Below are 12,523 nucleotides of genomic sequence, written 5' to 3'. Positions count from 1 at the left end.
TGTTTTATTTATCTCTATTATGCAACTGTAAAGCCACAATCCTGGAGCCTTAAGTATAGAGGTGACATGTACTGTTTCTCCACTTTCTTTTTGACATGCAAACTAACTGTACTTATCTTATTTATCAATTTATGTGTGAAATAGAAAAAAAGTGTTTCATGTGTGGATATAGCTATTTGTGGTTTTCTTTGCTCTCAGTCCCTAGTACTAAGATTTTCTGTTTCTACGTCTATAGGTTGTGGGTTTCCCCTGTTTATTCACACTCCCCCTACCCTCCCACGTTCGATGTTGTCTATAATACAGGTCACTTGCACACCTCAGCCATTATTGTCACTCAATTCCTGCAGTCTGTATCATCACTGCAATCTCAGACACCATGCTTATGACATTACCCAGAACCACCATGGGCTTGCAGAGCATGACTACCAGGAGATACTTTTCAGCAGCCCTGTTGACCTTTTCTTGTCTTTTGATGCTTGTGACAGGATCCCCAGTAAAGGTAAGATCTCTGCCCATTTGCCAATCACGCTTTGAATTTATAAAATAAAATACTTTGCATCCAAGGTTGTGCCTAGCCATTATGCTGCCAGAGGTTCCTAGATAAACGTGTAACCCTCTCAACCCTTAGACCAACCATTCATATCTGTGCATATCAATTTTGCACATTTCAAAACATAAATATAATTTTAGGCATTTGCATGAAGATAATTGGCATTTTATTTAAATGAATTCCCTTAATTTTGCTGTGCCCCCTCCCCAAAACTTGTGTCAAATAGTTGCCCAAGATTGCTTCATTGTAGGCACACGCCCATTTGCAGCAGAGTAAGGGAACATGTCTCTCACGCTGATGTGGAACTACAAGTAGCAGCATGCCTTGCCCGTCTCTGAGCCATTGGCTGCCTAGGCCTGCCTTACACAATAACAATTGCAGTTATTTATTTCTAAAGATACATTTTAAAAATAAAGATTCTGCAAGGAATTTGAGATATGCAACTGTAGACATACTGTATATGTGTTATACAGCTATTCTCCTTGGCATTTCAACTAGAATTGTATATATCTGCTAATAGAAATTCTGCACAGTGAACAATTCATAATTAGTATCCCCTTATTGATAATACAATGATAATGCAAGTTATTCTTAATTTTCCTGCTGCCTTCTGTTGGAACAATAAGCATGTATTGAAGTTGTTACTAACCTATCTACTTGTGAGCTGGCAGGAGTGTGGTGAGAAAATCGGGTGATAGGATCTACAGGGGAGCTATTGACTATAACATAAATATAAATAGATATTTAAAAATTATTTGGTGCACCCTGCCGCTCTGCTAATAACTGCTAGGACGACTGCGAGTCACTGGAGGAAGGAGGAGGTGGTTGGGTTAGATAGACACTTGTGCTAATCATACATGGGCAGGAGGAAGTGATTGGGTCATTCAGTGACCAATCACCACCTGCTTCAAGCTGGCCGTGTCTGTGGCGCGTTGATGATTAGCAGTCATGGGGTGTTTTATTTTATTTACATTTCTTATTTCTTCCTTCAATGGGTGATGAATGGGCCAATAATGACCCTGTGAGGGGAACATTTCAGCTGACATGTACAGCTTCAATTCAGTTTGAAAAGTTGGTAGCCTGTCTTTCACTTCCTCTTCACCTTCCATATGTATTACCATGGAACTTGGCAGTCACCCACCACAAGTCTTAGTTTGTAAGTTTCATTGTTAGTAAGGTTGGAAAAAGAGAAAGGTCCATCGAGCTCAACTCTTCCTACTCTAATTTCAATAATCCAGAGGAAAGCAAAACAAAGCCTCCAGTGTGATGGTTACCAATGTAAAAATATCTTCCTGACCTTGACCTGATGATACCTTTTTCCAAAGTTCCAAGGAACCTCTGAACCATCTTGAGTTCTCCTACGTCCTTCATTCAATGAGTTGTCCAAAACGCTTCCCTTTTATTTAAGATGTGGTTTATATAATGGTAATACTAGTTGTCTCTCACTTAACTTCCTACCTTATCTTCTGCCTCCGTCCCCCTACTCTCCCTCTCTCCCCTGTGTCTCTCTGTCTGTCCACCCCTCCCCTTAGATTGTATGCTCCTCTGAGTAGGGCCATCTCTCCTCCTGTTTCCACCACTCCTAACTCTGCTCTCCAGCTACTTAGCCCTCCTCCTCTAGGACCCTCCACCCCCCCGTCCCCTCTGGGGATCTCCCTGTCTTCCTCGCCCTCCTTCTTGGGCACCGTTGTTTGCGGATCCTCCCTCCCCTGCCATCTCTAGCTGTGCATTGAGTTTACTGAGTTACTGTGCTTACTGTTTACTGTACTGTGCTGTCTCACCTTGTACTGTAACTCGTTTGTCCCTGTACGGCGCTACGGACACCTTGTGGCGCCCTATAAATAAAAATTTATAATAATAATAATCCAGTGCACATAAGCGAGCACAAAAAGGAAGGAGTGTTTGTAAGTCATCTTTATTAGCAATAGGATGTTATCCTTCTATGAAGTCTCCAAAACTTTTTATTTGTGTCTGACTAGTGATGTGTACATAGGAACAATAAGTTATTTCATTGATCGGGATCTAGGATATTGTTTCTTCCCAGAACCCATGATCGTCTATTTGGTTGTGTCATCATAGCTTAAGTGTATTTAGAGGCTAACAATTTAATTTCTCTAAACAGAGCGAAGAAAGGACATCCCAGTTGCACTCAAATAATCAAGGTATGAGCAAAGTGTCACTGGACCGTACATTTATGTCACTTTGTTTCTCTTCTCTTATTATTATCTGTAACTTAATTTTGAGGAGAGACTGTGAACATCCACACTGGACAGATTATGTGGACCTCCCTAATTTATCCCGGTGTAATCATTATTTAATGATCTCTTATCATATTTTTGTATGGATAATCAGGGGGGTGCTCACCTGGAGTATGACAATATTCCCTATCATCAGTACCATATATCAACAGTCTCTATTGTGGGGGCACTCTAGGGTCCACATTTATCAATGAAAAGGTTTCATTCTTTATTCCAACACATCTAATAATCTTCCAAACTATATTTGTTTTTACATTTTCTAGCAAATTATATTAAAATTGATAGCTAAAGATAGAGAAAAAGAAGTAATTAGAAAGTGTAATAAAAGGTTGTCAAATTAACAGTATATAGAAATCTGTTAATGGGTTAAATAAAAATACTGTGTCTTATATCCATTATATGCATTAATCATGTCACTTCTAAGCTCTTGTTTAGCATTTTGTTATTGCTCTTCCTGGCATTCTCTCTCTCTGCAGAACACTCCTCACTCCCCAATGGACCCCCCTTTGCTTCATCCAACTCTCTGAGGTCCCTCCCCCTCTCTTTGCCCTTTCTGTCTTCATTGGCTTCTTTTTATCATCTCTCCTTCAACACCACTTCTGTCTCAATCCACCAAAACCATCTCCCTACCTCCAACAACACTATATCCCTAGGTCCAACAACACCATCTCCCTACCTCCAACAACACTATATCCCTAGGTCCAACAACACCATCTCCCTACCTCCAACAACACTATATCCCTATGTCCAACAACACCATCTCCCTACCTCCAACAACACTATATCCCTAGGTCCAACAACACCATCTCCCTACCTCCAACAACACTATATCCCTAGGTCCAACAACACCATCTCCCTACCTCCAACAACACTATATCCCTATGTCCAACAACACCATCTCCCTACCTCCAACAACACTATATCCCTAGGTCCAACAACACCATCTCCCTACCTCCAACAACACTATATCCCTAGGTCCAACAACACCATCTCCCTACCTCCAACAACACTATATCCCTATGTCCAACAACACCATCTCCCTACCTCCAACAACACTATATCCCTAGGTCCAACAACACCATCTCCCTACCTTCAACAACACCATCTCTCCCTCCCTGCACCAACACCATCTTTCTCCCTCCCTCCACCAATAACATCTCTCTTTCTTTCTCCATCAATGCCATCTCTTTACCTACCTGAAACACACAATCTCTCTCCCTCCCTTCACCAACTCAAGCTCTCTCCCTTCCTCCACTAATGCCATCTCTCTCCCTCCCTCCACCAATAACATCGATCTCTCTTACTCCACCAACACCATCTCTTTCTCCATCCATCAATAACATATCTCTCTCTCTCTCCCTCCACCAACGTCATCTCTCTTCCTCCCTCCACCGACACCATCTCCCTTCCTTCCTCCAACAACACCATCTGTCTCCCTTCCTCCACCAACACCATATCTCCCCTTTCTTCCACCATATCAACTCTCTCCCTCCACCAATACCATCACTCTCCCTCCCTCCCTATATTGACACCATCTCTCTTTCTACCTCTTCCAACACCAACTATCTCTCTCTCTCCACTAACACCATCTCTTTCCCTCCCTCCACCAATAACTTCTCTCTCCCTCCCTCCACCAACACCATCACTCTCTCTCCACCAATACCATCACTCTCCCTCCACCAACACCATTTCTCTCCCTCCCTCCACCAATGCCGTCTCTCTCTCTCTCTATGTCCACCAACACCAACGCTCTCCCTTCCTTCACCAACACCATATCTCCCCCTTCTTCCACCAACACCATCTCTCTCCCTCCACTGACACCATCTCTATTTCTCACTCTTCCAATACCAACTCTCTCTCCACCAACACCATCTCTCCACATTCCTCCACCAATAACATCTCTCTCCCATCCTCCAACAATAACATCTCTCTTCTGTCCTCCACCAACACCATCTCTCTCCCTTCCTCCACTAACACCATCTGTCTTCCTTCCTTCACCAACACTGTCTCTCTTTCTGTCTGTCCCAGGTTCCTGCAACAACAAAAAAGAACAACACTGTTACTGGCTGTTTCTTGCACTGCTAATGTCTCTAACACTGACTGATTGCAGGGAAAGTTTTAAACATTTGTAGATTTGTCCCTGATAATGTCCCTATATTTTAAGTTTAACCAAACTACACTGTAGTTTATTTTATACTTTTTATTAGATGTAGTTTTGGATAGATGTAAAAAGTTATTTTTAAAATGATGAGCAATTACATTCTAATAAACATCAGTGGTAATGTTATGATTAGAGATGTACTTACTTCCCTAAGCTCTGTCCAGAATAGACTGCCACCACATGGTAGTCTATAAATTTATAAATGTCCCCCTTACATAATGTACAAGTGAGAACATTAGTAAAAAGTGTTGAAAAGTAGTTACTCCATGTTCCACCAGTAAAAAAATCACTGCATACATGTAAAAGTGCAAAAAGACGTGTTTACTATTTTCTGTAATCTTAGATGAGATTGTAATCACTAGATGTAAAGGTTATGGCTATTAAAGTATATTTAGATTGTAAGCTCTTCAGGGCAGGTTTCTCTTTACTGATGTGATGCTTTTCACTGCATGTGTTTCTGAAATGTGTGTTTTTTTTCTCCCTATATATTGTAAGGGACTGTGTAATCGATGTTACAACGTATACATTAAGCATAAGCAGATAGCCGCCCCAAAGTGCTTTAAACTTCCCATTTGCAACCACTTTTGTTATTTAATTATTAGGCTTAGAAAGCCATCATTTTATGTGCTTGCACTATGGTAGGAGAACAAAAAGTCTGTTACCATGTGGTTTTGTCCAGGATAAAATTGACTTATTTTTGCCTTACTTTCCTTAATGACTCATACCCTTAATGTCTATAATGTTGTCAAATCTGCCTCAGTTATATTGCACTTCTAATCTCTCTTATCTTTTACAGCAGAGAGACTCCAAAATGTGGAGAAACCTGCAGCTCATTTTCAAGGTACTATTTGATTCTCAGAACAGCATTTTACTATTTAAAGGACAACTTAAGCCAAATATTGGAGCATTCAGATAAAATGAATGGTTTAAGTCCTACCCTGACTCTTTACACTTCATCTCTCTTAAAAAATATGGCTCAGTTACTCCATTACATCCTACATATGTAAGATACAGTCCCCCTGGGATTTGATGAAAAGGTTCTACTGCAAAGCAAAGCATTCCAGTTATCCTTGCAGATTTTGCTAGCCAGTCTCCAAGCATTGGTCCAAACCTAATGTTTGATTTATCCGAAATGTAGAACAGATCATAAGCTATCCATGGCATATTTCTGGTATATTATTTAGCCACTGGCCCTATTTTTTAGTAAAACAACACATTTATTTTTTTCTTCCAGCCGACCCGTTCATTGATGGTTCACTGCAATGGACCGCCGACATAGACAACTCTTTCAGCCAAGGAAATCTGAAGCTAGACAACAATAAGCTGCTTATTCAACGTACAGGCCTGTACTTTATATACACTCAGGCCACCTTTGGAGGAGTCCATTGCCCCACGGACAAAAAGGAAAATGTTCTTTCCCATAGCGTGATCCTGGAGTCCGTAGAACGTGAAGAAATAATGCAGTTGCTCGATGCGCAAAAAACAGCTTGTGGGGTACAGCCCAGAGCTGGGTCCGCACATACCGGTAGCTGGGGAAAATCAATTTTCCAAGGAGGTGCATTTAAACTTAACAAAGGAGACAGACTGTACACTAAAACCTATGGAAATCAATATCTGAAGAGGGAAAATGGGGCAACCTACTTTGGGGGATATGCCTTATAATACCGTAATCTCTTCTATTGCCGTCCTCTTTATCATACGTTCCCATAAACATGACTCAGGATTGCCAGACCTGTATAAAACTCATGTACAAAACATATATGATGCATTAGTTTAAATGTATGCTGCCTAGTTACATAGCATCGGGCAACCTGTGGCGGGTGTGGAACTAGAGGTCCCAGCGTGCCCTGGCAGCTTGTTCTATATTAACAATTGCAGACAAGCAGCATACATCTGAACTAAATGATATGCATGCCCCCATGCAACACTCGGGGCTGGATTTACTAAACTGCGGGGTTGAAAAAGTGGAGATGTTGCCTACAGCAACCAATCAGATTGTAGCGTTCATTTATTTAGTGCATTCTACAAAATGACAGCTAGAATCTGATTGGTTGCTATAGGCAACATCTCCACTTTTTCAAACCCACAGTTTAGTAAATATGCCCCTTGGTTTTAAATTGGTAATCTGGCAGCCATAATCTGTGGACTGTACACAGTGGTGCATTATGTATAAACTGAATTGAAAAAAATGAGAAGATAAGCTATGTCATTAAGATATTCGATTTCACGCCCCCCCACTGTACAGCCTGTAACGACCCGATTCAGCCTCCTCAAATTGTTTACTGTTCAGTTCTGTCTGCTTTGCTTAGACTGGTAAGCTAAGTCTCCCTATTGCTTGCATATTAAATGTAAAGAGGATGTAGAGTAGAAACTCGCTGGGCAAGGGGCGTAGTGCATAACTTGTAGGCCAGTATGTATCATTGAGCAAAATAAGTAAGCTCCTCTAGCCCAGAGACCAAAGCAAAGGGGGTATCTCCCCCCCCCCCCTCCCCTCAGGGGCCGGTCCCATAGTGGGCTGTCTTGGGCTACCTGCATTTTTTTCCTTTAAATTGTTTCTAATAGGCTGTTGAGCTGAGTCTCCACCCCCACGGGGCTATAAATTGCCAGCCAGCCACCGGGGACATGTGGATCTTAGCAGTCAGAAGCCATGGAGCAGCCCCCCCAACTCACCACAATTTTTACATAGAAACAAGGCTTCCTTATATAGGACAAGGGTGACTAACCTTTACCAAGTCATGCACAGATCAGAAACAGGTGTATGGACTGTATTTACTTTCATTATTGCTATGTTCTCCCGGTGGTGTCATTCATGACTAAACCTACTCTGATCACTACAACGCATCTAACCCTAGCACCTTCTATGTCGAGAATGTGTTATTTGACTTTGACAACTATCATATTAATGTTTAAAATATCCATTTTTTTACTTTGAAAAAAACACCTAAACTGTAACTTAAATGCGACTCCTAGATCAGCCTCCCCAAAAAATCCAAAGTGAACTTGACTAGTGTACCCACTGGTTTTGGGTGTACCCCTGTGTGTGCCTTAGTAAATACACAGTCTTTCAGCCACCTCCAAAATTCTTAAGCCGCCAATAATTTTTAGAGTTCCATCTGTAATTAGCTTATCGATATGAGTGCTTACAATTAAAGTTTGAACCCATTTATGTAAATGACTCAAAGAGTAAAAATGCCATAACATTATAATAATAAATCTAAATTATTAGCCATAAAAATCGGGGGCAAGAACACCTTTAATCACTGTAGGACAAATTAGACAAAAAGCAATACCGACTTTGTTTTACTGCAAACATGAGCTATTTCCTACGTATTAAATAAGCCTTAAGGCTGTTATAGTACAAACATTTCAACTGTGTTTTAAATTATATATTTATACAGGGGCGCACGCAGGGGGGGTTTCTGGGTCTCCAGAAACCCCTCCCCTCCGCTAAAAAAGAGCCCTACATAGCAGCACTGTACTATACAGCAGCCGCGGCGCTTTCGAAGAAGCGTCCGCGGCGGTGCTGTATTGTACAGTGCTGCCGAAACGGAGCTGCTGCGCATGCGCGGGCGCATGCGCGTAGCTCTCTCGCTTTTTTTTTTTTGTTGTTGGTGGAGGGGAAACCCCCCCTTAAAAATCCTCCATGTGCCCCTGTTATATATAGTATTTATGAATGGCCTAAAATGACCATTTAGTTTTAAGAAGCTAATGTAAATAAAACCTACCCAGGGAATATATCTATTTATTTTTAACCTGTACTTTTAAAATGCTCTTGTGTACACACTATTTTATGGATGGTATGCACTAAAGCCGGTTGAATGTATTTACTTTTTTTTCTGTAATGATGTTTACTTTGAAAATGTTGATATAAATGTTTATTTTTGTATAAATATTTAAAGTATAAATTATCTTTTTTTTGTAATGAATGTTGTCTTAGATACTAGACAAACAAGCACAATGCCCAAATAAATTATTTATATTATATTTATCTTTTGTCTTGGCAATTGTCCTTGTTTTCCAATTAAGAGGAGACGTTAGAGATATAGTTAATGAGACCAATAATAAATAAAATGCAATTTATATTTTACCTCTTTTCATGCAATTTGTATCTCAGCTGGAAGCTTTTGATTTGAGCACTGAATCTCATTCTGGTAGAGAATGTGAGTCAGTCTGGAATCTTCTCAATATAATGGCACAGGAAATGGGGGGTAGGGGATCGAGCTATAAACAAGCATGCAGAGAAGAGGGCCATTCCGATGCTTCTTTGCTACATTATGTGATTATGTGACTGTGGTTGCCATGGTAATCGCATGGCACAAATATATAAATGATTAAAAACAGCTGCAAGAAAAAAAACAAAGAGAAATAGAAAAGATACATAATTACAGGTAACCAGAGCGATTTATGTTAAAAAAAATACACATCATATTTCTAGGGAATTGCTGATAAATGATTATAAAAGTCTAGAAATGGAATATAAAAGTGAATGGACTAATAAATTATATTTAATAAGTAGCCCCCTATTCACTGACAGGGATATTTCGGTGTATCCTCCTGGAACCTATATTTGCAACAGTCACTAAAAAGGCTAACCCAGGTTCTGCTGGGTTTACTGTAAACAGCTGCCCCTGCACATGAAGAAAGAAACAAGCTGGTGAACATGCAGAGGCAGACGTGGTAGCGTAGTACACACAAAGTTGTTTAGAGTAAATAGTTTCAGACCATCTCGCTTGTTAAAATAAATGCCCACTGTTATCACAACTCTTCTCTCTCTCTTCTGTACAATTCTCCATCAAGTTACACACAATGACAGTGGCTCACACAGCTGGCCACAAGAGCTGACACTCTCTCTCCCTGGGGACAGTCACTGTGCCTACTTTTCCCACAAATTTTAGATGCTTTATATTTGTGATAATAAGATGATGTGGTCGGTATGGCATAGAGATGTCTCTAACAGTCGTCCGCATTAAACTTCATACCACAGATTCATTCTTCCGCGCACAACCTCTCCTCATGTACAACCATATCTCTTACCACTAATAAATAAAGACACCGACAACTTCAGCTTTGGCTTAAAAAAGGTCACAGTTTATTAAATGTATAAACCTGGTGGGGCGAGAGCACTTGCTTTCAGCTAACTAAATAAAAGCTAAACCAAACAGTGTACGGCCCCCCGGGCTACCACTGATACCGGGACCTAGTCCCTTACGATTGGCCGGTGCTAAATCTGGCGTAATAGTGACCACATCACTTCAGGGCTCACGAATGAATTGCCGTACAATGCAGAACACAGGGTCCCCGTACCGGGTAACCACGAACCAAGATGTTTCGAAGTATGTGGTGGCATTAGCCAATCAGCGATAGCACCGTACGCCCTAGTTGCCAACTGCAAGGGCTCTCCCGCCTCACCTTACTTACTCTGTGACTACCAAACCTTATCATATAACAAAAAACAACAGGGTGGGTGGGAGGGGATTTCTGCGACGGAAGAGACCCAGCATCCTCTGCGTGAGAATATATGGGCACACAAACCTAAACACTCCCACAGGATTCTATTGGCTGGAGATGACCAATAACTTAACCCTCAATGGGTAAGTGCTATGCTTCTGAACATGTGGATAAGTTTAAGGACGTTTGGCTTTATGTGCCTCACTTCACAAAGTAAAGGTAAATGACAAATTTAAATATATCACTTAATTATAAACCACTTTTTATTCCTTTAAATAACCTTAATAATATAATCATTCTAACCTCTAACCTCTAGATCCAGAAAACATTCTTGGAAAGTAAATGGTCTGTGTGATTACTACCCTGTCCCAGGCACGGATCACTATAATAATACCACTTGAATCTTACGTTCACAGTGCACAATCTTTTTTTTTATGTCATGCACCTACTATTTATATTATTTATTAACGTTTATTTATATAGCGCCAGCATATTTGATGGCGATTTACAATTGGGAACAACACAGTAATGAAAAGAGACTGGGTAATACAGACAGCAACCAATCAGATTCTAGTTATTTATTTAGTACATTCTACAAAATGACAGTTAGAATCTGATTGGTTGCTATAGGCAACATCTCCACTTTTCAAACCCTCCGGAAACTCGCAGTTTGATACATTTATCCTCAGGTCTCATCCTATACTTTCTATGGGTCGCATTTAGAACTTCCAAGTGCGCTTCTCTAGACACATTCAAACAGGAGTGACACATGGAATAATGCCCTGATGTCCCCTCTCTCTCCTGATTAATTTGAGACACAAATGGAGCTATATGGAGCAGTACTATTTGGAAAAAGAGTTGACATTAACTATGGGGGTGGCAATAGGCTGAAGTGACATTTCTATTCTTTCCCCCGTGTGCATTTCCAGAGGGGTCTGTTAATCCGCAAAACCAGGTGCAGAACGATTTAACGGGGGCAGTACCAGGGACTGGGAATTGAAATACACTTGGTAGAGAAAGAGGGGCACTTACTCAAATAAAGAAGCAGCTAGTGGTGCCTATATATCCCTTGGTGCATTTATTTTGACCAAAAAGCAATCATAGTGATGTTTTTCGGCTAATTGAGATGGCAACTCAGACTAAAAACTTTCCAGGGCATTATAGCCTGAGAATAAATACCTTAATGTAAGCATCAAACGGATCAGTTTCTTCTGAACAATGAGGGCTCCGGGAGTGGTTCTGGTAGTCATGGAAACTTTATCTTTCAGGAACGAAACTTTTTATGTAGACTTCTTCTAAACTAGCATCAATCTTGTTACAAGCTCTCGTTCCTGTTGTCCTTTGAGACAGAGATTTAGGTAATGTTTTGTTAAATTAAACATAGTTGCCTACAGCATTCTGCTCTGCAGGAGTCCCGTCATGAAGGACAAGCCTCCCAGCTTGCCACTAACTAACCATTAAAGAATGGCTTTCTTCAGATTGGCTGGTAGCAGATGCACCCGAGGTGGAGTCTACCCCATAGTTGCTTACTCTCCCGGAATGTCTGGGAGACTGCAGAATTTTTGGGATCTTCCCTGCACTCCCGGGAGAGCAGGGCAAACTCCAGAATCCTGCCCGCTTAGCTGGTGAAGTGCATGGGGGCGGGGCTAATCGTGTCATCCTGGCCCCGTGCCCCTGCTATAATGGGCCAAAATTTGCTTTGGATAGCAGGGAGCAAGGCCTAATGACGCCATTAGCGTGGCCACGCCCCCAAGACACAGGCAACTTTGGAGATCGCCTGGAGGGGTGATCTCCAAAGTTGCCAAGTATGTTCTACCCTCAATGAACTACTTTGATACATTTTATTACTAACCACTTGCTAACCAATCTGTTCGCCTTTTTCACACTATGACCAATCAGAGCGAAGCAAACCTGGAGGCGTGTCATTCGTGACATGGATTCTTTCAGAGTATTATGTGTCAACTATAGTGTGTTTTTCTCATTGGATTAAAAGATGGAAGACAGAAGAGAATCCTCTCCGTGGATTTAGGTGTGTAATAAATTGGTAAAAGACGGCGTGTGGGAGTGTTTCATTTATCAGTGCTAAGTCTATGCTTCCCTCCCTTG

At 41.1% G+C, this 12,523-nt stretch overlaps 1 protein-coding gene across 1 annotated transcript; it reads left to right on the top strand.

The window, feature by feature from the left end:
* Nucleotides 1-354: 354 nt before the first annotated feature.
* On the top strand, nt 355-7,230 carry LOC142101445 (lymphotoxin-alpha-like). Its single transcript, XM_075185907.1, has 4 exons — nt 355-499; nt 2,673-2,712; nt 5,766-5,810; nt 6,204-7,230. Exons 1-4 carry the CDS (start codon nt 377-379, stop codon nt 6,629-6,631), a joined length of 636 nt encoding a protein of 211 aa, XP_075042008.1. The 5' UTR covers nt 355-376; the 3' UTR covers nt 6,632-7,230.
* The last annotated feature ends 5,293 nt before the right edge of the window (nt 7,231-12,523 follow it).

This window comes from Mixophyes fleayi, chromosome 9 (assembly GCF_038048845.1).
Source record: "Mixophyes fleayi isolate aMixFle1 chromosome 9, aMixFle1.hap1, whole genome shotgun sequence".
Lineage (NCBI taxonomy): Eukaryota > Metazoa > Chordata > Amphibia > Anura > Limnodynastidae > Mixophyes > Mixophyes fleayi.
This window is presented reverse-complemented; position numbering and strand designations above follow the sequence as displayed.

Coding starts and splice junctions, on each gene's coding strand:
- LOC142101445 (XM_075185907.1), top strand. CDS start 377: ATGCTTATGACATTACCCAGAACCACCATGGGCTTGCAGAGCATGACT. Junction 500..2,672: donor TGACAGGATCCCCAGTAAAG/GTAAGATCTCTG, acceptor TTCTCTAAACAG/AGCGAAGAAAGGACATCCCA. Junction 5,811..6,203: donor ACCTGCAGCTCATTTTCAAG/GTACTATTTGAT, acceptor TTTTTCTTCCAG/CCGACCCGTTCATTGATGGT.